This window comes from Ictalurus punctatus, chromosome 1 (assembly GCF_001660625.3).
Source record: "Ictalurus punctatus breed USDA103 chromosome 1, Coco_2.0, whole genome shotgun sequence".
Taxonomy (NCBI): Eukaryota; Metazoa; Chordata; class Actinopteri; order Siluriformes; family Ictaluridae; genus Ictalurus; species Ictalurus punctatus.
The window spans coordinates 3557408-3584451 of record NC_030416.2 but is presented as its reverse complement, the minus strand read 5'-3'; the positions used below and the strand labels follow the sequence as shown (position 1 = coordinate 3584451).

Here is a 27044-nt window from a genome sequence, read left to right as displayed (position 1 = left end):
GCACGTGAGCATCAGAACTGGACCAATGTAAGAACATGGCATGGTGTGATAAATCACGTTTTCTTTTGCATCATGTGGACGGCCGGGTGAGTGTACATGTCGGTTACCTGGGGAAGAAATAGCACCAGGATGCACTATGGGAAGAAGGCAAGCTGGTGGAGGAAGTGTGACGCTCTGGGGCAATGTTCTGCTGGGAAACCTTGGGTCCTGGCATTCATGTGAATGATACTATGACACGTACTGTACCACCTTCCTAATTGTTGCAGACCAAGTGCACTCCTCCATGGTAACGGTATTCCCTAACAGCGGTGGCTACAAAAGAAGCACAGAGATGCAGAACTGTTTGCAGATAATTGAGCTGTTCATGTTTGGAGAAAGAAGCCTTGTGAGAAAGATCCCAAGCACATCATACTAACAGTGAAGCACGGTGGTGGGAGCATCACCGTATCGGGCTGCTTCTCTGCGAATGGTACCTGAGCATTACGCGTCTTCGACGGAAACGTGAATGAACGAGTGAAGAATTGAATCTCATTGGACGGGAAGATGAACGTTTCAACGAGACAATTTCCCCTCACAGTATTTGCACGTGACCCCCCCCCCCATGATTTATTAACTGCACAGGTTATATTTTCACACAGATCATTTTATTTTCACGTGATGTTTATTCACAAAAATAATTTATTTGATTCTTTTATTTGCATGGATCTATCACATCGAGTCATTCACTTGATTCTTTGCAGTTCTTTTTTGCGCTTTTATTTCCACGTGATTCTTTTAGCACATTTTTATTGCATATATTTGAATCACTTTTTTCCATACTTTTATGTTTGTTTGATTTTTTTTTTAATGCTGGATTTATTAACCTGCTTGTACACTTACATGAGTTTATTTTCATGTTGTTGTTTTTTTAAATATCCCATGTGATTAATTTATTTGCATGTTTTTATTTTCACATGTAAAGCATGTGGTTTTGTCCCCCCACCCCGTCCATGCTGAGATAAACCTTTTTTCACACTTGGTAAACTTGTGTTGTGTGTTAACGGTGGTGAGCTGCCTGAACAATCCACAGCAGCCAAGAACATACGCAATTCAAGGGCTGCCAATTGTGCCTGTGCTTTAGAACAATGTGAGACACTCGCCGGGGTTCATTTCCCGTTACAATTCCTAATGCAGCCTTTCAGGGCTAGAGGTATTTTCTTGATTCCTGGTGTCAGCTCTCTGCCATTTATCTTTTTTGTTTTCTGCCTAAAAGCCTGTGTGTGTGTCACAAAAAACAAAAACAAACAAAAAAACACGATCTGTGCTTACAAAGTGGAGGAGAAAAAAAAAAAAAAAAAAAAACATTTATTACAAAATATATTTGTTGAACACAGCGGCTTTGATGTGCCATAATTTAAAAAATTATTCATAAGAGGACATGTCTGTGTTGGACCATTCATGAGTGTGTGTGTGAATTCCAGTATCAGCAACCTGTAATTGATTGCTACAGGCTTTGAAAGCGACTATACAAAATTAATGACACGCAGAGACCTGAGGTGACGTCTCTCTTTTCTAAACCGGTTCAAAAAAATAATAATTATAGAGATATATATATATGGAAAAGTCTTTTTTTGGACCTTTTACTGCCTGTTATTATAATACAGTGACCATCTGCTTCCTATAAATATATGCCAAAAATAACTGTCGGTCTTTCTCTCTTACACACACACACACACACACACACACACACACACAGTCTTACTGACGCTGAGTGGTGTGCGTGAGGGTCTCGACTCACAGGGCTCAGGTCAAATACACTAAGGTGAAAGAGGTCAAAGTTCATTCTCCCGCTTAACATATGTTGGACCAATAGCGCAGGAACTGTGCTCGTGTGTGTGACTGAGAAGGAGCAGCTGAACAGAGTCAGTTGGTGGTATGTATGTATTCGTGCGTGTGTGTGTGTTTTATTTGTGCCTGCTGAAGGCTCTGTAGACGGCGAATCCCAGCAGACTGGCGCCGAGAGCTCCGAGGGTCACACGCAGCCAGAAGGACGCGCTGTTCGTGTCCGAACCGTTCAGGTGCCTGCGGACAGGAAATGACCGACACTCGTCAATCACATTCGTTCGTAAAAACAGGAAGACCACCGTGAACCTTGATCGACCGGCTTTGAGTCATACATGTAAATCATGGCAACGCTTCGCTGCCGAGTTAACATCCAAGTCCGCTGGGAAAAAAGTAATGGCACCCTCATTTTACTGTTCCGGTCACTAGAGAATCACTAGAGTGGGTTTATTCCCTTTTACACATCCTGGCATGTGTGTGAGTGAGTGAGTATGAGAGAGAGAGAGAGAGAGAGAACGTACGGATACATGGCGGCCCAGGCGAGCTTGCTGTAGATGTGCGTGTTGCTGTGCGTGTTGCTGTGCGTGTCGAGCGCGCTGAACCCAAGCGGCGTAGGGAGTCTGTGCTTGTAGCAGAACTCGGCCGGACTCATTCCGTGGTGCTGCTTCACCTCGGGCAGGTCGGCTTTGGATCCTACCACTACGCACGGCACGCCGCTCGCCATGTAGTGCTGCTGCAGAGACATACACACCACCACACACAATTCACTTCTGGAAGGCGATTCACTGCTTTTTTATTAACGCAGTCCTTTTTAACATGTTATCGTTTCTATAGCGACAACTCGATCACGTGATCTAGGTGCCACGTGATCTAAGGCGAATAATAAACATGTATGTGTATGTAAGGAGTCACTAGTGTCGGGGGGACGATGACGACGACTTTACACCTGCTATAACATAAGTGAGTAGAGGAATGAACTTGTTTCACAAGCAAAATTGAACATAACTAAACGGATAATAAAAATCTGACGTGTTATTTTAATTAATTGTTGACAAACTGCTGTGGTGTGAGAGGAATAAAACACTTCATATATTATACATACACGTGCGTGCGTGCGTGTGTGTGTGTACCTTGTATATACTAGCGCAGTAGTTGAACGAGTCGGGATCGCTGACGTCATACATCAGACAGGCGACGTCGCACGTGGCGTCAGCCGCTTTCAGGAACTCCGCTTCGACGTCCACTTCCTCCAGCTACAGGAAATGGAGGCACGAAGCAGGAAGCGGTACATCGTTACATCATTACATGACTTAAACCCGAGCCTGGTAACGTGACGAAACAAAGCGGCACAGAACGAACACGTGTGGCACTTACGATGAGGTATTTCTCCTGGTTGGAGACGGAGACGGTGTTGATCGTGTAGAGAGAGAAGGCGCCCGGGTGGTGCTCGTCACCCTGAAACACAGGTTTATACGTTTACAAAAATGACTAATACACTTGAAAACGATGGCGGTAATAATCTGATAAGTCAGGCTCCCTCACCGTGAGGCTCCGCCCGAGAAAGGCTTTCAAGAAGGCGGACTTTCCCGTCCCGCGTGGTCCAATCACCTTGCAGAGGAACACCGAGCGCTGCGTCTGTCCTTTCTCCAGGTCTGACGCCTTCTCTCTGGTTACTGAGACGTTTACAACATATAAACACAGAGTTACTCTACTTTAAATGACCTTTATGTTACCTAAATGTTGTGAGACTGTGTATATGTGTACCAGTGATGGCTGATGTCTGAGAGTCCTGCTCCATCAGGATTGGATAACCGAGGTACCCCAGATGCTCGAGACACCTGTGGACGCCCAGGTACGCCGACAACCTGCAGAAATAAAAAAGGGCGATACGAGATCAGGGAAGTGTCGCAAAACGAAGACTTAAAAACACGGTTGCCACGGTTTCCCCGTTGTGGTCTGCCATCCATCGTGTACTATATTACAAGACTCCGGTTCGACTCACGTCCACTGGCAGAGGTAGCCGCGCAGAGAGATGTAGTTGTCCTCTGTTGTGGGGACGCTACTGTACACCGACTCAGACCAGGGCGTGTAGGGAAACACGGCGAACAGGTTCTTCAGCTCCGCTGGCGAAAGAGCAGAGTCCTTATCCTGGTCCAGAACATACAGAGAAATCAATATCGCTGCACATGTGATAAAAAAAGGTTCCCCCCTCCCCTCGCTCATTACCTCATCGTACTTTTCGAAGAGCCGCTGGAGGAACTGGTAGCCGAGATGGTTCAGCTCTGTCGTACAACCGACAGGCACGCGCAGCCTGGGAATGCAAACACGCGTTTAATTAAATCCGTCGTGGACGCTTCGCTGGAAAATGACGATAAAACGGAACTCACGGCGGATAGAGGTAGTCGTCGGTCAGCTCGAGCGTGTCGTCGTAGCCGAACTTGCGCAGGATGGTCCACGTGGTCTCGTGACGTCCTCTCTGGATGAACAGCGTGTTCAGGAAAAGGAAACCTGCGAACGGCGGGTCAGAGCGCGGACTGTTTTTCAGGAGAGATTCGAAGGAGTTTCAGATACGCGGCACGCTGTCGCTACGCGGTACGAGAGCGGCCTCTAGAGGCGAAAGAAAGAAAAATGACCGCTGACTAATTTTGTTGCGTTATTTGAAGGGTTTATTTTGGATGTCTGTTTTTTTTTTTTATTCGTTATTCCGAGCGTAACTTTTTGGTTCAGTTTGGATGTTTATCTTTTATGTTCGTTAATATTTAATAATAGTTCATATATATTAATTTCATTTTAAAAAGTACAGTACGTTTTAACGGTACAGTTAGTCCGACGTAGTCACCGGTATCAGTAAAATCCACTATCGCATGGCTCGACCTCTACTTGTGACTACGTTTTAGAATCGGCATCTAGTTTAACTGGGTGTGTATGTTAGGTGTACCGTGTGTGTGTGTGTGTGTGTGTGTGTTACCATTAAGAGTCAGGCCGCTGTCCTGCACGCCGTCGCTGGTGTTCTTCCATACGACTGTTTTCACGTCTTCCAGAGCCTGAGCGGCCAATGGGTTCCCAAAACAGGATTTCTGCACACACACAAACACACGTGCGCACAGTCACATGATGTAAAAAAAAAAACCCACCACCACTAATCCGGGACTTTATTACTACTACTTAAAAAAAACAAAAAAAAACAAAAAAAAACAAAAAAAAACAAAGAAGGGAATTACACTGATTCTGTCGTCGTCCATTATTTTGCACGTTATAGCATTATAACGCACGCACTCTTACCTGAAAGCTATTGAGTTCAGAGTCACTGAGGATCCGATCATTGTCTTGATCGGATATGCTGAAGATTCGACTGAGCGCACGGACGCACAGCGGCTTCAACTACACACACACACACAGTGACGGTTCAGTATTTGGAAACTTGAGGGTTTTTTTTTTATTCTGCACACTGTTCATGTTGTTGACTTCTGGTGTGTGGGTGTGTGTGCGTGCGTACCTGTTTGTCCTCAGGATCATAGAGCGGTGCTGTCGGGTGCAGCACAGCTTTCTGAGCATAGTAGAAAAGCTCGGAGATGTTTTTCAGGTTCTTAGCTGAGCACTAGCATGGAGAGGAGAGAAAAAATAAATATCCGAAACGCACCATCATTAAAGTGTAAATGTGTGCGTGTGTGTCGGTTTGTTCTCACCTCGACGCACGTCTCGATCTCTGAGAACTGGTTCATGATCGGCAGGATGGCTTCCATGGAGCTTCCGGAGCGCAGGTCGGATTTGTTGCCCACTAGGATGATGGGAATCCTGCGCAAACGCGAGAGTTCCGAGTAATAAGACTCTGGGAAGACGAGAACGTCGTCTGGATTTATTTCCGGTGGGTGGAGTCTATTTCCGGACCAGATCTGGCTCCTCCTACTATGGGCCGAGTCGAGCCAACGAGACAGCGTTGTGTGGGTAAGATTAGGATTAGGAGGAGTTAGATCAGATCGCAGATCCAGCTCCACCCCCTGGTTTTGAATGTTGATATCTTGGACTACAGGTACGTAAACAAAATGTGAAATTCAGGTGTGTGTGTGTGTGTGTGTGTGTGTGTGAGTGTGAGAGAGAGAGAGAGAGAGAGAGAGAGAGAGAGAGAGAGAGAGAGAGAACGTGACCACGGTTCTTACTTGCTGCCTTTTTCGGCCTCGCCATTCACAAGCGGAATCCATTTTGTCCGGATCTGCCGGAAATAAACAGTGTAAAACCGCTGTCATGAGGAGGGATTAAAGAAAGACGAGGCGAGAGAGCACGAGGTACCTTGTCGATGGTTTCCTCTTGCGTGACGTCGTACACCACACACACCACATTCGCCTGAAAGGAAGATCGCAACAAGCTCAGAGACTTGCAGAAGAGAAAAACACCAGCTCTGTGCTGAGCGTCGACGGCAAAGGCTTTAATCACGACCGAGCGGCGTTTACCTTAACGATCTCGTTGTGCAGCACTTCTTCCGTCTGCTCGCTCTCTGCACACAAAACCACAGACTATTGCAGAGCACGCACAATTCCACGCACACCACCCAAGACTCAAGACACACGTGCGCATGCTTACCGGAGTAGTCCACTATGTGCGTCGGCACTTTCTCAGGCGTGACGTCTGCAGGTATGGTGATCTCCTCGGCCCGGAGAGGAACCTAACCGATTACACAGACATTCACAGTCAGAGATTTAGAGTCACGCAAAAAAAAAAAAAATACAATTAAATTTTAAAATAAATAAATAAATAAATAAATAAATAAATAAATAAATAAATAAATGATGCTTTATTAGGAGTGGACTTTTAGGAGTTCAGTCAAGTCACCTCCTCTGGGAACTCCTCTCCTACCAGGGACATAATGAGAGACGTCTTCCCCACTTTGGCTAGAGGAAAGAGAGACAGATTAAAAACAAAACGTTGAAATTGATACTGAAAGTGAGTTATTATTATTATTATAATAATAATTATTATTCTTTGAATAAAAGACTACCCAAATAAAAAGCGACACAAAGTTATAAAACACCATCTTTCTATAAGCACTCATGGTGATAAGCCTTCTTGTGTCACTAACTTTTAAGCAAACGTTATTGAACAGATTACAAACTGTAAAGATAAGTGTACAATCAACACTAACGAGGAAAACGCCCCAGGTAGGCTATGTCCCAAACGGCTCCAGAATCCCTATTAAGTGCACTAGATCTGGGGAGAACTAACGGTTTCTTGTACACTAGCTAGAGCGCTATTCGGCACAGAGCCGAGCGTTTGGGATACAACCACAAGCTAGTGCTGAAGCCGCATACTACTCTACTAAGTAGTGCGGGAAAATAGTGCGCAAGATAACGAGTTAGCGTGCTGGTTAGTACAGTAGTACGCGGCTTCAGGTGAGGCTCGAGCTCTCGCTTTGTTAGGGCAAAAAAGTTAGATAAAAAAATATATATGTGTACATAAATAAATGTTACAGTAACAGCAGGTGTATTTTCTGACATTTTATGACAGCGTTAGCTTGCGAGCTAGTTAGACGTTAGCTTAAAAAAAAACCCGCCTTCAAAATATTTCTCAACGCTTTAACAAAAAAATGTGGTTAAAATACAAATAAAAAGGCGTCAAAAGCTATAAAAACTAAATTAAATAAAATTATATATTTTTTCCGAGTTCAAACCAACCAACCAAATACAAAATATCCGACTCTCATGCTACGCCCAAATCCACATGTACAGTCTGTGAAGTGCACTACGCAGGGCGCGGAAGGCACGACTTGTGAGTGCACCTGAACAGGGACCGCAGATGTAATTGGGACTGAACCCGACAAGTTGAATTCAAAACTTCGCTCACGTTAACCGCTGTTTAAATCAAAGCTAGGCTATTCCGGTTAGTAAAATCAGCTCGGGTGCTAACCAGTTGCATCTAATTATGTTAAATCTCGTTTCTGCTTGTTATATTAGTGTAAAAAAAAATTCGAACAGTAATAGCTAGTGAGCTAACTAGCCCAGGTGTACACGTTAGCGAATATAAAAAAAAAAATAAGCTACTCACGTTCCCCTAACAGCAGAATCCGGACGTCGCGTTTCATTTTCATTCATTTATTTATCAATTAATTAAAACAGTGATTGTGTTTTTGAATGAGTTATTAAACTGCACGTAGTATTCCTTTCTGACCCATTCCGTCCAAGGAGACACACATATACACACAGACGCACTGCAGCTTCACTTCCGGTTCCAGTTGAAACACAACGCCCACTTCCGGTCAAATCACTCGCTCGCCTACCGGCTGCAACCATAAACTCTGTTCACATTATACAGTCTGTCAAAGAATAGTTCAACTACATTTGATATAAATATGTAAATAAAAAAAGTGTCATGCGCAAACATTTCAGAGAAATAACAACGTTAATAACACAGTATTTCTGTCTGTTCCAGGTTACATGACAGTTTACCTTCAAATATAGGTCAGAAATCTTAAAAAAATAAAATAATAATAATAAAATGTTGCATTAATGTGTGAATCCCACTTTTAAAACATAATTTTCCATGACTAATCCATTATAGGTTACAAAAAAAAAATTAATTTTAGCTCCCATTCACTCAACCCCACCCCCCATGAAACATTTGGACTGTTCCAAAAAGCGTCACGTGATTAATATGACGTTGCATTATCTGAATTTTCTCATCTGGAGAAAATCATCTGAAGTTATCTGAGGTAAACGAGCAGGTTTCTGTCCCTTGACTGTGGACAGAAATCAAAAATAAAAAAGGCAGATAGTTCTTATTTAGGATGTTTATTTAAAAACATAAAAAAAAAGTGTTCAAACATTTTTCTAAAATATAAACCTCAACTAAACTGCGATAAAATACAATAGCAGAAGTAACTAAATACACACACATAGACATTGAGAAGCGAAGAATTTGACTGGTTGGACAAACGGGAATAAAACTAAGAACAAAGGTCCAGGCTTGGTCTCAAGTAGTGCGCGTGTGTGTGTGTGTGTGTGTGTGTGTGTGTGTGTGTGTGTGTGTGTGTAGAGATTGTGTGGTAAGAGAGTAACTATGCTAATGGACGTTAAATGGATTAGTGTTGACCATGCATCTTATTTGCGATACCACTGCTGTGTGAGTGTGTGTGCGTGTGTGTGTGAGAGAGTCACAGGCCTCTCAGGCTCCACAAAAAGACCTCTCCATGTGCTGCAGAGAACAGAGTTCCTGATTGGCTGAAGCTGCAGTGGTGAACGGAGTCGCTGTGCCATGTGAAATCCTGAAAACGGCCGCTGGACGAGTCGATCAGCTTCAGCACACGCTCTGCAACACACACACACAAAGTCTGTAACTGTTGATACAGTGAAGTTTTCTGTCAGGAGCACGGACTCTTAACATGACTCACGGTTTGATCCGACAGCGAGCAGTCTTCCTCTAAAACACAGGCTGAGAGACAGAGCCCAGTCCAGGAGAGACACCGTTCTCATCACCTAGCACAAAACCGAGACAGACAAAAATGTTTAATGTAGTAGTGAAATCCGAAATCAATCAAACACTAGCTCTCTCTCTCTCTCTGTGTGTATACCTGTTTCTTTTTCAGGCAGTAGAAGGAGAGTTCTTTCTGAGCAGCATACCCCGTGTAAACCACTACTCCCCTCTCTGTGGGGCTGAACGCTGCCAGACTGGGCGGCAAGCTCGCTGCGTCCTGATTGGACAAGGCAAAAAAACAACAACAATCGAGTCAGTTTATTGGATGAGAAGAGAGCGCACATGGATATCTCCTCCTCTCTCTCTCAGCTGTTTGCGCTGATTACCTGACTAGGAGGGGCAGGAGCAGGAAACGTCAGCCAATCCAAGAGCTCGCATTTGTCCTTGGCCCAATCAGATGCCCAGATGCTGACGCGGCGGTCGGCGCTGACGGCCAGCCAGAGCTCGTTTCCCTCCAGACCGTACTCCTTATACTGTTCATGATGATTTATTAAATGGCCGATAAAATGAATCTGATTCTTAGATATGTTACATTCATGTTAAACACACGTTCTACACTCTTCTACATGTTCTGTTCATCATCCCTACTGCTTTCTAACCTGTTTGCCTGTGCACTGTATAGCGCTGATCGGCGCCCCCTTCTGGTCACTGATGATGCGCAAGGAGGCTCCTGTTGATGGGCTGCTCACTGCAATGACGCCGTCTCGTCCTCCTGAAAGCAACACCTGACCTGCAAACGAGGTCGAGGATCAACACACACAACATACACCTCTGTCCTGAAGACCTTCCCACATGGTAAAACGCAAAAACTGCCTGTTACAAATTGTTACTATAGAAACGATAACTTATTAGAATCAGTATAAACAGTATAATCCTGTGATTTGGTCTTGTACTTCCATTAAAGCGAACCTCGTGCTGTAAACCTGAGCTCACCGTGGTGCGAGTACTGCAGTGCGCTCACAGCGCTTTGGTGAGGCTGCAGTTTGAGTTCCATCTCGGCCGAAGCTGCGCTGAAGATCCGCACAGAGCCGTCGCTGTAGCCTCCGGCTACACGCCCAACCATGTCAAGCTCACACGCTCCTGCTGCTGGGCTCCAACACACACACTCGCAGCTCTGAAAGAAACACTTCAGTATATAACACTGAACTTCAGACTATTACAGGTTCTGGGAAATAATATTAGATATTACATTGTTTGGCTTGGGCGGTAACCACCTCGCTGTTTGGCTTGGTCGGTAACCACCCCGCTGTTTGGCTTGGGCGGTAACGACCCCCGTGTTTGGCCTTGGCGGTAACGACCCCCCGTGTTTGGCTTGGGCGGTAACGACCCCCGTGTTTGGCCTTGGCGGTAACGACCCCCGTGTTTGGCTTGGGCGGTAACGACCCCCGTGTTTGGCTTGGGCGGTAACCACCCCCCGTGTTTGGCTTGGGCGGTAACCACCCCCCGTGTTTGGCTTGGGCGGTAACGACCCCCCGTGTTTGGCTTGGGCGGTAACGACCCCCCCGTGTTTGGCTTGGGCGGTAACGACCCCCCCGTGTTTGGCTTGGGCGGTAACGACCCCCCCGTGTTTGGCTTGGGCGGTAACGACCCCCGTGTTTGGCTTGGGCGGTAACGACCCCCGTGTTTGGCTTGGGCGGTAACGACCCCCGTGTTTGGCTTGGGCGGTAACGACCTCCGTGTTTGGCTTGGGCGGTAACGACCCTCGTGTTTGGCTTGGGCGGTAACGACCCCGGTGTTTACCTGGTTGAGAACCTGAAACTGGACCAGTAGCTCGTTGCTAGGCAACGCCCACACTCTCACGCTACCATCAGCCCCGCAGGTGACGAAGTGATGCTCATCTGGACTACATACCACGCCGTTCACCTACACACACACACACACACACACACACACACACACACACACACACACACACACACAATGTGTAGATGTGATTAAAAAGACAGGTCAACAATAACAATGCAGTGCCTTTCATACCCAAGTCATTTTGTTGTTATTTTGTGTGTGTGTGTGTGTGTGTGTGTGTGTGTGTGTGTGTGTACCTTGCTTTTATGGCCACTGATTAGGCGTATACTGGTGTTGTCTCTCCAGTTTATGTACCACAGCGTTCCAGCAGTTGTACCCACAATTCCCATATCCATGACATCATCAAACGCTGCGCTCACCACTGTGCCATCCAGCATCATCTCCTGCTCTAGTAGCACTTTAGCATCACTGATTGGCAGGACAATGTTATGGGGGGGAGACAGATCAGACAATGCTTGTTGCTTTAATATAAATCTGATATTGAATTTGTTAAGAAATGAAGTTGGGGGTGAAACTCAACTACAGCTAAAGCTCAGCTAATAACTCCAGAGAAAATAAAAGAAGGCCAACGTGTTTACTTGTATTATTTTAGACACAGCGGTTGTGTACGTTTTTATTTATATATTTTTTACCAGCGCTTGCTGCTCGTCTCGGAGTTCGAAGGTCTCAGATTTTGCACTGCGGTCACTGACCACAGTTTTAACTTCTTGCTGTTACTGCCAGTGAGCAGCCTGTTACCACGACACAGCAGCACACCTACACACAAAAAACACACAACGGTCTGAGCGAGCAAAGTGTGTAGAAATTCCTGTAGAGACAGATATAAACACACCGGATTAGTTCTCAACCTCTGATGGACACACAGACACTGAGATGTTTCCCTCACCGATTTCACCATCATCAGCCTCCCAGGTCATGAAGCAGCGGTGTGTGTTGCAGTCCCACACACACACACGGCCACTGTTCGTCCCAGTGTACAGGATGAAGTTAGCATCGTAACAAAGCGAGGTGACCTCAGCCTCGCCGATCTCCTCTGGCAAACCCATGGTTTGGACCTAGAAGGAGAAGGAGAAGTGTTACACGGTCTCTGTGAAGGAGGCGTGGCCACTGCGCTTACCTGTAGTGTGCGCGTACCTGTAGCTCCGCTCCACGGCCTTGTGTACGTATGCGGCAGAAAAAGACGACGCCGGAGCCGACGTACGCCAGTTGGCTGGCGCCGCTCGGGCAGAATGCCGCCTCGTGCAGTGGGACGCTCACACTGATCGAACAGAGCAGCTCGAACGAGTGCGTGCTCCACAGTGCCACCGCCGACTCCTCAAAATCGCCTGCACGCACCACAGATGATCTTGCTATAATTTTAATATCGTTTAACATTCATTCACAAATAGGACAAAGAAAGCAATGTCGTCTGACCCCACCTACGGACAGGAAGTAGAGGTCGTCTCTGGAGAAAGCCAGACTCTGCACCGAGCCCTTGTGGTACAAAACGCTACTTCTGCGTGATCCGTCTTGAACGTTCCATATGCAAATGAGGCTCTTGGACGACGCCTCGCCTCCTGACGCAGAGGCCACGGTCTAGATAAAACAGCACGTGTTTTATTATCACACTATTATTGTGCTTCTGTGAATATTAAAATACTTGGATTGAAAAATGTTCTTCAAATAAGACCGCTTGCTACGGCACAACCTGCGCATCGTGCGTTATGGCGAGGGTCGAGATCTCCTCGCTGTGGCCAAGCCAGTGCCTCTGAGAACCGTTGTGGAGATTCTCCACCACCACCACACACCCACAGGAGTACACGAACAGACCTACAGGACCAAGAACATGGGCACACACCGTGTTCTACTCAAACACACATCTGCAGTCAGGGCTAAGCGCAAATATGATAAAGGTATGTGATGTGCTGCTCACCTGTGTCTGGATTCCAGACCATGTTGCTCCGCCCATTGCCATTGTAACCAATCACAGCTTTGAGGCTAAGGCCTTCTTGGCCTGGAGGTGGAGTTACAGCACTCTGAAAGAAAAGAGGAGGAGAAAGCGAGTCAGTCAGTCATTCATTCAGCAAGTATCTCGGCTGGTCCGCTCGTACTGTTTTTTACAGTCATTTAATAGTCAAAAATGGCCAAATGTTTCAATGAAGAGAAAAAAAAAAAAGTGTACCGGGTCAAGAGCAGACGTTTTATAACGAGGTGTAAAGTGTTTGTAACAGTCTGGACGGATCGGCTTCTCCTCCTCTCCGTTTTCCTCCACTGCGATCTGACCGACCGGAGCAGTGACTGATTTTGTGGCTCCGCCCCTCTCAGTGACTCGTAGGACAGAGGCGTGTCTAGGAGCAGGGGAACGGTCGGGGCTGGGTCGCACCTCTTCGACGTAGTCAGTGACTGACAGGAAAGATGAAGCTGTTCCAAAAAAAGACACGTCACATCTGAAATCACACTGTTTACTAATAAAGTCGATCATCGTTTAAGCTGAGGTCTCACAAACACAGCTAGCGACACACACTAGTGGGGATGAAAGTAGCCTGCTTACACTCATGCCCCGCCTTCTCTCTGGCGATAACTTCTAAAATGGGCGGAGGTGAGGAGGGAAGAGGCGCCGCCTGTCGGGGCATCCCGCTGGACAATCCGTTAAATGCCACCTCGCTGTGTTTCACAGCCACTGAAGGAATGAGTCAGATGATCAAAGTGTCAAAATTTTATGCCAAAATGTGATTTACAGTGAGGGAGTCATGTGAGTGTGAGCGAGTCAGGTGAGTGAATCGTGTGAGTGTGTCGGGTGAGAGTCAGGTGAGTGTGTCAGGTGAGTGTGTGGGAATCAGTTGAGTGAGTCATGTGAGTGTGTCAGGTGAGAGTCAGGTGAGTGTGAGGATATCAGTTGAGTGAATCATGTGAGTGTGGGTGAGTCAGGTGAGTGATGGTCAGTCAGGTGAATGTGAGTGAGTCACGTAAATGTGAGTGTCAGGTGAGTGACAGTCAATCAGGTGAATGTGAGTGAGTCAGTTGAGTTAGCCATGTGAGTGTGAGTGAGTCAGGTGAGAGTCAGGTGAGTGTGAGTGAGTCAGTTGAGTGAGTCAAGTGAGTGTGTGGGAATCAGTTGAGTGAGTCATGTGAGTGTGTCAGGTGAGAGTCAGGTGAGAGTGAGGGAATCAGCTGAGTGAATCATGTGGGTGTGGGTGAGTCAGGTGAGTGATGGTCAGTCAGGTGAATGTGAGTGAGTCACTTGAGTGAGTCATGTAAATGTGAGTGTCAGGTGAGTGACAGTCAATCAGGTGAATGTGAGTGAGTCAGTTGAGTTAGTCATGTGAGTGTGAGTGAGTCAGGTGAGAGTCAGGTGAGTGTGAGTGAGTCAGTTGAGTGGGTCAGGTGAGTGTGTGGGAATCAGTTGAGTGAATCATGTGAGTGTGGGTGAGTCAGGTGAGTGATGGTCAATCAGGTGAATGTGAGTGAGTCACTTGAGTGAGTCATGTAAATGTGAGTGAGTCAGGTGAGTGACAGTCAATCAGTCAATCAGGTGAGTGTGAGGGAATCAGTTGAGTGAGTCATGTGAGTGAGTCATGTGAGTGTATCAGGTGAGAGTCAGGTGAGCGTGAGGGAATCAGTTGAGTGAATCAGGTGAATGTGAGTGAGTCAGTTGAGTGAGTCATGTGAGTGTGAGTGAGTCAGTTGAGTGAGTCAGGTGAGTGACAGTCAATCAGGTGAATGTGAGTGGGTCAGTTGAGTGCAAGTCAATCATTTAAGTGTGAGTGAATGTGTTGATTGTAAATAAGTCAGGTCAGTGAATGAGTCAGTTCACTGAGTCAGTAGGTAGCAAGTGAGTGAATAAGATGAATGTGAGGAAGTCAGTTGTGTGTGAGTGAGTCAGGTGAGTGCGAGTGGGTCACACCCCTCTTCATCTCCCTCCACTGTCTTCCTGTAGCCGCCCGTATCAAATTCAAAGCCTTTATGCTCACGTACAAGACCTTGTCTGGAACAGCACCCCCCTACCTCAACACTCTCCAGAAGCATTACGTTCCCTCACGCAACCTGCAATCGATTAATGACCGAAGCTTAGTAGTGCATATTCAGCGTGGCTCAAGGTTTCCTTCCAGAACCTTCAAACTAACCGTCCCTCAGTGGTGGAATGAACTTCCAACAGCTAAAGCTATCTTCAAAAAACAGCTAAAGACCCACCTCTTCCGTGAGCACTTAACTAACCCATAAAATGCCAACCTCACATTATCCTTAAAAATAACCTTAAAAATGACTCTGGCTCCCACACCTCTACTCTGTTCACTTTACTTTTCTAGAACTCAATTAAAAGATCTTGCATGGTAGCACTGCTTGTATTGTTTTCCGCTTGATATATTGCTTTGCTTGTATTTCCTCATTTGTAAGTGGCTTTGGAAAAAAGCGTCCGCTAAATGAATATATGTAAATGAGTGAGTCAGGTGAGTGAATCAGGTAAGTGTGAGTGAGTCTGGTAATTGTCAACTGTGAATGAGTCGGTGATCATCTAATTTCTTTAATGCTCCTGTTCTGTTAATTACACAGTAGGGCAGTGTGTAATACGTAACGAATTAAACATGGTGAGGCTTGCTGTTATAGGAAAATAATCAACGATGTGAAGCAGAGTTACGCTTGAAGTTGATTATTTTCCCCTAACAACTTGTGACGTTACCAAGAAACCGAAAAGCCACGTTGGACATTCACCTGTCTTCGGAGGAGAGCTGCTCTGGTCTTTCCCTGCTCTAGGAAGAGAGACGGAGGATACTGGTGGTCTGAGACTGGGGTGGAAAATAAGAGAGAACAATTGAGAAGGTAAAAAAAAAATAAAATAATAATAATAATAATAATAATAATAAGTTGATACTCAGGATAAAGTGAGATCATATTTTTCAAAATACGGTAAGTGGAGGGAACTTACCTGCAGGTAGGCACTTCCTGTGGATGATGGCCCAGGAAGTCCCAGAAAAAGATGGCGTCACCCACTGAAACCACACCCATCTGGTCAGGGGTGAAGCTCACCTGTCTAATGGGCTCTGAGTGACCGATGAACACCTGTAATACACAGACAGTTTTTCCAACTATTACATGCTTTCTTCTCCTCTAGCAGGTGCTGCTGGTTATATAATGATTATAAAGTATCCTCCACAATTATTGGCACCTTTCACAAACAATGCACACACACACACCTGTGACTTGACATCCAGTTTCATGTTGTAGTCCCAGACCTTCACCGTGTTGTGTCCGGCAGTGAGCAGGTAGCGTCCGTCTTCACTGACAGACAAAGACGAGCACTGATCCTTGTGCGCCTCAGATATCTGTATACGTAGAACAGTTATTTTTCAAAACAGAAAAGACTAAATAAACAGATAAACAAGCGCTGCACATCTCCCTCACCTCTCTCAGCAGCCTGCCTGTGTTACTGTTGAGCCACAGGATCTTATTGGATGAAGTGGTGACGAGCAGGTGGGACAGGGAGGACGGCGAGAAACACACCTTTAACGCCGAATCCAGTGTTGTGCTCTCGACGTCTAATACGCTCACGTCCACACGTAGTAACTCAAACACAAAACGTTAACAATGTAATATTATTATTAAGTTACACAGTACGTTATTTATAATAAATCGAACAACAATAACCAACCAGCACCTTTGGTGCTTGGACCCCTTAAAAGGTGTTCCTCAAGGGTGAATGCTAAGACCTGTTGTTCTTGCTTTTGTTAATTAATAGTTAGGTGTACCTCGTCGAGCGAACGTGTATCCGCGACGGTTACGGTGTATTCCGTGGGACCGACAAACGCCAGGCGTTTACTATCCGCACTCACAGCCAAAGCATCCGGGCCTCGATCCGTACCTCGCGCCACCATGTTACCTTTACGACAGAATTAACACCAGCGTTAGCCGTGTGAAGTGAATTCAATATCGCGGTATTACAGGGTTAGTCCGTGTAATGCGGATTAACCTAGCACGCGGTGGACATTATATTCCGGTTGGGAAGAGTCATAGAGAGCGAGGTATCCCAGAGAGCCAGCGCTGTACATGCGTTCACCATCGGGAGAAAACACCAGGCCCACCACCGCACCCCGGTGCTGTCTGAAACGACACAAATCTACTGAACGAAATCACGCTGCAATGGATACGAGGTGTGTGGCATGACACTAGGCATGTTCTTATATGTAATGTTCCTACAACGTACCTGTGTTGTGCTAGTAAGCTGGACGTGGGGATGTCAAACACTCTGACGGTTCCCGAGCTGGACCCGCAGGCGAAGATGGGCATCCTGGGATGGAACGCCACTGAAGACGGGGCGTCGTTATGATCATCAGATACAAAGTCGTACAGCTACACAGAGAACGAAAGAGAAATGTTTTTTTCTTCACGATGCAGCACCGACTTCCTGGAATGGAGCGTGCGCACAATAAACGGACGGAAGCAAACCTGCTGAGTGGAGTCCACATCCCAGATACGGACCGTGCCGTCACGGGACGCCGTGGTGATCCGGCGCCGGGTTCCGTCCACGCTGAAGCCCAGCACCGCGTCCATGTGCGACCTCATCAGCGTGCGGTAACCGTGACTACCGACGTCCAGATAGCCCAGGTTTCCTGTGCTGGTGGCCGCCAGGACACTCAGACCGTCAGAAGATATGCACACCAGACTAACTGGCCCTTCATGTTCTACACACACACACACACACACACACACACACACACACACACACACACACACAAAAAAAAAAAAACCCTGAAAGGTTGAATGTTATAAAAGTTCAGTGAGTTGGAGACTGACAACTGGTACTGACCCGCCTCCAGGAAGACAGAGGAGAAGTCGAGAGGCCAGAGACGCAGGAAGCCATCCGCTGAGCCAGTCGCGCAGAACGCGCTGCACACACTGATGCTGTTCACTGCAATACCTGGCCCTACACACACACACACACACACACAATGCTTGTAAAGACATAATATTACAGTATATATAAATGCATAACCTCCTTGACTGCCTCACCTGTACTGAAGGTCTGCTTCTCTCTGCAGTGGGTGTGGCTTTGCTGAGATGGGAGGAGCCTCCGGATGTTCCGAATCGTCACCGAGACATAGTCAATCTCCAGGATGTGGCCACTCCTACTGCTGACAAAGCTGCGAAACCCACACACACTAATTACAACACACTCTTTATAATAATAATAATAATAATAATAATAATAATGTGTGAGTGAGTGCACGTCCTCACAGTGTGCGCTCGTCCGGCTCTCGCCCCGGAGCGCATCCCTGCTCGAAGTCGAGGTCGGTAAACTCCAGGCTGTGATACTGTCCCAGATTAACGGGGCATGAGCGCAAAGAACGGCCGCGTACACGCCACAAGCGGACGTTCCCTGCTCCGCAGGACACCATGCTACACGACACAAACAGGCGAGCGTACAGTAAATACGAAAGGACATGCAGACACGTGTATACAAAACACATGCGTACCGTGGAGTAGCAGGTGTGTGTGTGTGTGTGTGTGTGTGTGTGTGAGAGAGAGAGACAGAGAGAGAGAGTATTTGTACCGCGTGTCATTGAAAAAGGCTATCTTCATGGTCTGGATGTCGACATCTGTGTGAGCTTTAGCCACAATTGAGACAACACCTCCTTTGAGAGCGCGCTGTGTGTTCCACACCACAACTGTCTACACACACACACACACACAAACTTTAGTTATATCTCCCCAGGAAGCAAACGCCTCCCTCCCAGATGCGTGGTCTGTCAGGCCAGGTAAATATTTATCTGTTTATAAGTTCATGGTGTTTGTGCGTATGATGTGAAGCAACACTCACGGTTTTGTTATGGCTGTCTTTACCGACTCCACACAGAACCCCGCCGCCACAGGACAAACTGGACACACAACCCAATGCATTTTAGTAAGCCTAAACAAAACGTCTAGTCTGTGTGTGTTTGTGGGTCTGAGTACCTGAGTGAATGCAGTGAGTGAGTGCTTGTTTTAATAACTGTTAGCGCCTCTCCCTGGCTATAGTTCCAGAGCCGGAGCAGGCAGTGTGTTCCCGTCTGAGCCGACACCAACAGAGACGAACTGGAGTTCAGAGCCAGAGCTGACACCTGAGACACAAACACACACAGTATACGCATTAACCGCTCCGCATCTGTCCCACACCAAGACACTATATTGTGTGTTTGTGATGTTACACACTTTATCGGTGTGGCCGATGAAAAAGCGCTGTTGACCAGATGAGACTTTCATACTGACGATGATGGCGTGACACGGATACACCACCTCTTCTCCGTCACGAGCCCACACAGCCTGAGAGAGAGAGAGAAAAAGAGAGCGAGAGAAAGACAGACAGCGACAGAGAGAGACAAAGACAGAGAGAATGACAGAGAGGGAGAGACAGAGAGGGAAACAGAGAGAGATAAAGACAAAGAGACAGAGAGTGAGAGACCGAGAGTGAGAGACAGAGAGTGACAGAGAGAGATTTGGATATATATACACATATATACATATACAAACACATTTGTGTGTGTGTTTGTGTGTGTGTGTGTGTGTGTGTGTGTGTGTGTGTGGTGTTGTCTCACTCACACATCTCACTGTTGCGCCACCAAATCCAACGATTCTGCTCAGCTTCAGTATAGGGTCAGGGTGCAGCTTCTGCTAAGACCGATCACAACACACACACACACACACTTCATCAAAAATGTTATCAAACACTCTAGACTGTTTCTATGTATGATTTTACATTAAGTGCTGCATCTCATCTCACACTTCGCTGCTTTGCTGGTTTAGTTGAAGGCAGAGGACGCGGACGAGGAACAGCTGCGTTGAACACCTAAACACAAAAGGCACTCGTGATAAAAACACACGTTCTGCACTTTGAGTCCAATGAAAACAAATGACGAAGGAGACCCCACACACACACACACACACACACACACACACACACACACACACACACACAGGCCACTGAGTCACTCACTGCCACTTCATCGCTGTCTGTTGAACGGGCGCTGATGTCATCGTCCTCGTAGTGAGCGTACACATGCACGCTGTCTCCGTCATCACACACGACCCTGCCGTCTTCTTCCTCCTCCTCCTCCTCCTCGCTCTGTGACCCATGACCTGTAGATCTGGGGCTGCATACGTCTCCGGAGGGCACTGTGGCGAGCTCGGGCAGACTGGAGGTTTGCAGCAGTGAGCGCTGCTTAGCACGCTACACAGAAACACACACACAAAGAAAAGTGATTCAGTTCCAGTATCCTAATACATTACATCTTAGTTTCTGATAATTGGTGAAATATAAACAGGAAGTGAAGTCAAGATTCACGGGTTTGGGTGTGGTGATCTGTTGGATGAGGGAGACGCGGTCCTGCACTGGCTTGCTGATGTCCACGCTGCGACTCTCCTCTCGATATGGACTTTTGTCATCCAGAGGTTCTTCTACAAAGGAGTGGCGGGGGGGTTACAACATATTAAACCAGGAATTATTAGCACAATTACTATACACTCATGTGTAGTACGTCTGTGTGTTTAACACTTACGTGGAATTGGGGCTTGAGCATCCTGTCCTTTCTGTATGGAGTCAAATGGCATCTTTGGACCGTCAGAGGGGAATCTGCAAAAACACACACCGCATCATGTTTTAATTTCACACGTTTAAATGGAACATTTAATGAAAATTCACCCGATCGTTTTTTTATTAAGTGACATCAAGAACAAACTTGTACAGCTGTTCCGCAACATTACGTGTGAACAAATACTGATATGCAGGCGTGTGGCATACCTGATGTAATCGTAGAGCTGATGCCAGCTGCTGCCTTTTGGCACAGGGAAGCACATGTCCCTGGGCATCGGGGCCGTGCCCTCAGGCAGCACCACGCCTGCCTGCCGGAACTCTGAAAACGACAGACCTGCAGTCACGTAGCATGAGAGCATGATTAGAAAAGAGACAACACTGTAAAACACTTTGTTTTGCGTATCAGTTTTAACGTGAGTATGAGCGTGTACCAGGCTCCAACATCAGGTCGCTGGTGACTACATTTTTGACGGCCATGTTGGCACACAGTTTGATGCTCTTCAAGTGGCTGTGTGTTCTGTTCAGGTAGACAGAAAGCACGTAACGCAGGTCCATCGCCAGGCACGTCCAGCGCACACCCACCGGGGCTGGACCCACCAGACCTGAAAACACAGACAGCCATGTTAGCTACTAAATGTTCCATCAGGACCTGTTTTGGCAAGACACATTTGTAGTGAGCCAGCCTAAAAAAAAGCTATGCATAACTAGACACCCAAGGACTTTAAAATGCAAAGACGTCCATTATTTGCCTCAGAATTTTGGTGAGCCAGCCAGGAGCAAACACTGAAAAGACTACAGGGGTCTGCATGAGAATGCACCCAAGGACTTTAACACAGCCACGAGTGGCATTAACTGACTTATAATCAGACTATTACATTTGTGGTGAGCCAGCCAGGAGTGACCATTGAAAACCAGTCTAAAACACCACACTCAAGGATGTGTTTAACACACCAAGAACGGCATTATCTGCCTTATAATCAGGCTGTTGGATGGGTGGCTAGCCAGCCTGGAGGGAAAACTGAAAACCAGCCTTAAAGTTTCCATGTCCTTATAAAATTCCATGTTACATCTGGACTATATGCTTTTCACCCTGAGTTTGACGGCACAATCAATAACTGGTGCAAATAAGGTGAAGTGATGCAAGTGTTATATTTAGCACGCGTGTACCATGTTTGGTGGTCTTGGCTGTGCTCTCATACACAGAGCCAGGTGCAGCTGCACACAGGAAGGGGAACTGAAGCCATGTTGCTGTGGATTTAAACTCCTTAAACAGGTTGGAGAACGACACACGAATCACACGACCCTCCTGAGAGCGAGAGAGAGAGAGAGAGAGAAAAGATACAACAACAAACAACCCTTTATCCATGACTCCATTTCATGTTACACTTCCTGAATCACTTCTCAACTCAATCCATCATTCTCTGACAGTATCTGGTAACCGATAGTAACCATAGAAACCTGTATATATGGTTTGTGAGCATTATTATTATTATTTCGTGTAGCAGAATGCAGTTTAGTAACTGTGAAAAGCACTTTCAAAGAGAAATCTGCTTGGAAATCTTCTGTCAACGCGCTCACCTCAGCCGCCACGTCCAAGTGCACTACGAAGTGTTTATTGGGACAGGGTCTGAAGAGCAGGTACAGGTAACGGCCTGTGAGTCCCAGCGACTGGCTGCTGGTTTTGGGAATCAGGATGTAGTTGCTGGCTGGAACTGAACCACGGATGCGGAACACGGTGCACTTCAGCGTCTTGTCCTACCGTGACCAAAAAAAAAAAAGGGGGTGGGGGGGGAGCTGAGGATGTGATTGAGATTAGGGGCAGGGCTAGTTTCCAGGCCCAAACCCCCCCTCCCCCCAAAACAATAGCCTTAAATCAGTGGGGGCTCGGGAGGGGATCGGAAGGGGGCATAATTTGGTTACTCTGTGTATTTTATTGCTTTTCAAATAGAATGTGCATAAATGGAAAAACCCCACGTTCCCTCTCCCTCTGTAGTTTCTTTTTGCTGGGGAGAGGCGGAGCTTAGCCTGCCTTTAATCTAGCTGGTTGAGAACCTCCGCCTTAAATAACTCAACTAGCCTGAGAATATTGTAAATTTCAGTTCTTGTTTTTAATCTTTAGATCATTAAACTAAATATAATGATTACAGGTCAAGTTAGCTTTAAGTGTTGAGTATAGAAGAGGTTTATTTTTGTTTTGGGTTTTTTTACCATATAGGTTGTGACGTCTCCGTCTTTGCTGGCTTTCCTCCATTCCTCCAGCTTCACATGTTTAAATAGGTTTACGTAAGGATGCTGCCACACTGGAGGGAGAAATATCATACAATAATAACAACGATACACTTTATTTACGGAGAACACACAGAAAAACAAAACCTTCGGCAGGGGATTCAATTTTTGTAAATTTGTTTATTAATCAGAAATAAACATAAATACATATACCAGGAAATTGAGGAAATGAGGATGAGCTCCAGAGTGTGTGTGTGTGTGTGTGTGAGTGTAAGTGAGTGTGAGAGAGAGAGAGAGAGAGAGAGAGAGAGAGAGAGAGAGAGAGAGAGAGAGAGAGAGAGAGATGAAAAGAAACTGAATAGGAGAAGAGAGACTTACCTTTGGAAGCCATCATTAATCCCTGATACTAAAGCAGAAAGTAACACATCACCTGGTGACTACTACACACACAATTAGCCCTCTAGCTAACTACAACATGCAACAAAAACATTTTTTAATTCCTTGACGACGTCCATTTGTGCTCCCTATTGCCTCCACGTTCAGTTATACCTTATTTACATAACATAAAGTACTAATTTAATCACTTTAAAGTCAGTTTAAGTTGATGTTTATGGTTGTCAGGCGCCCGTTGTTGATAAATCAACTTCTCCCGCTGCAGCAGCCGCCGCTGCCCAACGTCATGACGAAAACGTCAAACCGGAAACATCACTCGCGGTAATGTAGTCCAAAGTCATGGGTAATGTAGTCCAAGAAGAATAATGGTTAAAACCAGTGAAATAGAACTACACTGGAATGGCCGTACGCGGGATTCCTGGCCGCCATCTTGCTCAGTGTTTCATGGACACACGGAGGTTCAATCTGCAGAATTTAATTCCCATTCATTCTAATCAAGCAGTCTCTTGACCATTTAATTAACATGTACATATAAGTGCATTTTATTAAATTATCCATTACTGATATGATTTGTAATTTTAAAAAATAAATAAATGTTTGCATGACAGTGTATAACATTTGAAAATGGAGGGGGAAAAATGATTACAGAATGTCTGTATATACTTCAAGGACCTCAGCAAAGAGACTAACTTATGTAATACAAGCCATCCGGGTTGGTTAATAAGTAATAGATTCAAAACATTCAGACAAAAATCCCACACATTTCTCAGGCACTACCTTGTGATACAACCTTCCAAGTGACTTTACAGACTACCTTTAGCTATTGTATTGATCACATTTTTATTTTCATGTTCATATTGTTAAATGAAACCAAGCTGTATTATGATATTCATCTGATCAGTACTCACATGCAAAAATGGATGTAAAACCCGTCATTTAAATGAGTGTATATACAGTTCACCGTTCTAGAAAGATAACAGTCCTATTCAGGGTCTGTCTCACTGATCGATTTAATCCAAGGTTCTGAAGTCGGGCAATGTGATGATGTCTTAGAGTGCAGAATACTTCTACCAGAAGCCTGATCAGGTAGACGGTATGATTGTCAGTGCCATCTTGAGTTTCAGCAGCATCGTCTGCCATGCCATTTCCAAACACACCCCTGGCTCCAATATCTGCCAAGACTTGGTAGGACATTGATGTCCGTTAGTTCTTTGAGATGCATTTCCGCAGCTCTCACTATGGTAACAACTCCTTCACATGGGATAGTAAGTCCTCCATTGGTCTTCAGCTGAATAAAGTAGTATGAGGAGCTGTATCTTGGAGGTGATTCTGAAGTCATGAGTGCCACCCTGCAGGTGGAGATGAGACTTTCAGCAGCGCCTTCCTAACCAGCCAACCTTCAGTGTATACAAGGATGTTGTCCAGGGTTGCCAGGACTTCCTGGTTTGGGAGAACAAAGTCCTGGTCCATGTATATATTTTCTATCTCCTCATCATGCCTGTTAAACAAGAAAGTAAAGTAATGTCTTATATTATAATATAATAATATATAATATAAGTTAGCTAGCTAAGTTTTTTAACAGATATAGTACTCAAATATTTCACTTTTTTAAGTAAAGTTGAATATGGCAATCCTAGGTAATAATATGTGTAATTATTGAAACTAGTTCTGCAGTGTTTCATTACTTGATTAGAGTTGGAGGCACAAAAGTGCTGGACCCTGGCTGTACCAGGTCTGTATCACCAAAGGATGTGCAGTTCCCTGATGATCCTGCGGCTAGGGCCCCACATCTCGTGATCGGACGTTTAAATGTGGCTTTGAAATGTGCATCAGTGGGATTGTTACACTAGCATCCTAGAAATTATGATTCAGGTTCATGTATTATATGTATGTTAAATATATATCTGTATTTTTCTACATTTTTAAAATTTAAAATCATTATGTATGATGTACATAACCAATTATCACCAATGAATTATACAACTTAAATTCAGGATATTTTCAAGTACTGTTAATAAATTAGACGATACCACCTCTTATAACTGGGTCTCTCCTTTGTAAATGTTTATTGTTATCAATAACACTTATCATTACAGTTTTAGTATCTTATGGCTATACTTACATTATTATACTGCAGATATCTTCCTTTGTGAATATATACCATTCATCAATATAGCAACTTAAATCAAAGATCAAATGTTAAAATAACAACAACTGAAATTATATATCTAAGTTCCAAATTCAACATTAAACAAATAAACTTGGAATATATGAAATTATAATAATTTGTTTACCACAACGTTGTACTGCATTGAAAAATAATTCAATGTGATCTTGGCTAAATTTGTACATAGGGATATATCTCAATATCTCAATATGTCAGTATAAAGGATATATCCATGTAGCACTGAGCAAGATGGCGGCCCGAGATCTCGCCTCTATCACCAGTTGCGCTATGATTGGCCATTCCAGTGTATTTCTATTTCAGTGGTTAAAACTGTGAAATAAAGACATGAATCACAAGTCAAGTAAAAAAAAAAAAAGATTCGCAAACGAACAAACAAACAAATATACAGATTCTGGTGGAAATTAGACAACACTCGCAAGACTCATCCTCTGAAGGTAAAAAGGTTTATTACAGAAAGATGGTTAATACAGGATAGAATAAAGCAGGATAGAATAATGAGAGCGCTCTGAAGTGCTTGTGCTGAACCACTACTATATATATGAAACGCAGAGTATGACACACTTCTGTGTACCGATAAGCAGTTTGAGGCAGTTCAAACAGACTTTGTTTTAGGGGTCTTAGAACCTTGAACAGAAGAACATGTTTGTGTCTCTGTAAGCAGATAAACATTCTGTACTGATCTCAGTGACATGACATGGCCTTCTTAGGCGTTATCCTCTGATGAAAGGAAACAGAACAAGAACAAAACTATTACAAAGTAAAAATGAGTAATTTCCCTCTCATTTCCCCCATTTTATCATTACAAAATATGATAACTAAAATTAACAGAGAAATTACTTTGCTGTGAATATCAGAACTTCAGAATCCTTTCACGGTTCAACTGAATTCATCATAAAACAGACACCATGACGGTGCTAAGGATGTTTTTGCGGATGTAAGGTATCCTGTAGTCAAGCAAGCTTATTTTAGAGTGAAATGAGAGTTGTCCTGGTCAAAGGAATATTTACCATCGGTGTGAAATGGATGTCAATGGGTTGTCATCGTCAGTGTCGCTGGGAGAATCTGATACCCAGTCAGGTTTAGGATACAAGTCAGGTTGGTCATCATAGGGATCGTACTCAGTCTTTGTCAACATCAGCATTTGGTCATTAGTGATTTCAACGAGCGTGAGAGACTGCTCTGAACGAGAGAAACAATACCAGGCAAAATGAGCAAGACAAGAAGAATTATTGCACCTATTGGTAGACAGACGGTTAATATCCACGAGCCTCATCCCCTGAGTACTGAGTTCAGCCAATCAAACCCCATCTCGCAAGTCTGTGGAGCGTTGCGTATCGCAGACCGCATGTGTTCAATGATAGAATAACCGTTATGTGTCTGCGTGACGAGGGGACATGTGACGTTGCGGGGGTAGCACTGTTGGCAATGATTCTTATGACGAAAGGTGATACAGAACGGTTTACAGAGGCGGCCAATATCTTGGCATACGGGCTTTTAACTGCTAATTGTCATCCAATCTGCAGCAATAGTCTACTAAAGAACTTCGCGGGCTTATGTGGGACCTATAGAAATCATGTCGCCTTAGGCACTTAGTCCCGTCACCACGAT

At 45.2% G+C, this 27044-nt stretch overlaps 2 protein-coding genes across 4 annotated transcripts; both read right to left on the bottom strand.

Moving 5' to 3' along the window:
- Positions 1–1299: 1299 nt before the first annotated feature.
- On the bottom strand, positions 1300–8305 carry rhot2 (ras homolog family member T2). Of its 3 annotated transcripts, none has more exons than XM_053677893.1 (19): positions 7858–8305; positions 6649–6707; positions 6400–6481; positions 6270–6313; positions 6109–6162; positions 5979–6031; positions 5508–5616; positions 5318–5419; positions 5104–5202; positions 4790–4898; positions 4209–4329; positions 4048–4132; positions 3824–3969; positions 3586–3686; positions 3364–3494; positions 3196–3276; positions 2952–3074; positions 2343–2551; positions 1300–2061 (listed from the first exon to the last, which is right to left on the bottom strand). In XM_053677893.1, the coding sequence occupies exons 1-19, from the start codon at positions 7898–7900 to the stop codon at positions 1944–1946; spliced, it is 1869 nt and encodes a 622-aa protein (XP_053533868.1). In that variant the 5' UTR covers positions 7901–8305; the 3' UTR covers positions 1300–1943. The 3 variants fall into 3 exon arrangements, with proteins under 3 accessions (XP_053533868.1, XP_017321695.1, XP_053533915.1); XM_017466206.3 differs by having other exon boundaries at positions 2343–2554; positions 7858–8155; XM_053677940.1 differs by having other exon boundaries at positions 2343–2554; positions 5508–5650; positions 7858–8154.
- A 279-nt stretch (positions 8306–8584) lies between these two features.
- wdr90 (WD repeat domain 90) lies at positions 8585–23536 on the bottom strand. Its single transcript, XM_017466194.3, has 42 exons — positions 23234–23536; positions 22838–22929; positions 22208–22384; positions 21797–21935; positions 21061–21231; positions 20837–20963; positions 20595–20668; positions 20381–20493; positions 20033–20266; positions 19820–19885; positions 19639–19707; positions 19252–19362; positions 19015–19160; positions 18881–18938; positions 18614–18732; positions 18298–18459; positions 18073–18203; positions 17870–17986; positions 17509–17744; positions 17267–17412; positions 17033–17163; positions 16812–16942; positions 16468–16629; positions 16260–16388; positions 15992–16125; positions 15778–15851; positions 13619–13747; positions 13250–13488; positions 13001–13103; positions 12776–12897; positions 12507–12663; positions 12223–12413; positions 11975–12143; positions 11721–11844; positions 11325–11496; positions 11023–11145; positions 10216–10396; positions 9882–10012; positions 9609–9755; positions 9380–9499; positions 9200–9284; positions 8585–9117 (listed from the first exon to the last, which is right to left on the bottom strand). Exons 1-42 carry the CDS (start codon positions 23247–23249, stop codon positions 8963–8965), a joined length of 5613 nt encoding a protein of 1870 aa, XP_017321683.1. The 5' UTR covers positions 23250–23536; the 3' UTR covers positions 8585–8962.
- Positions 23537–27044: the final 3508 nt, after the last annotated feature.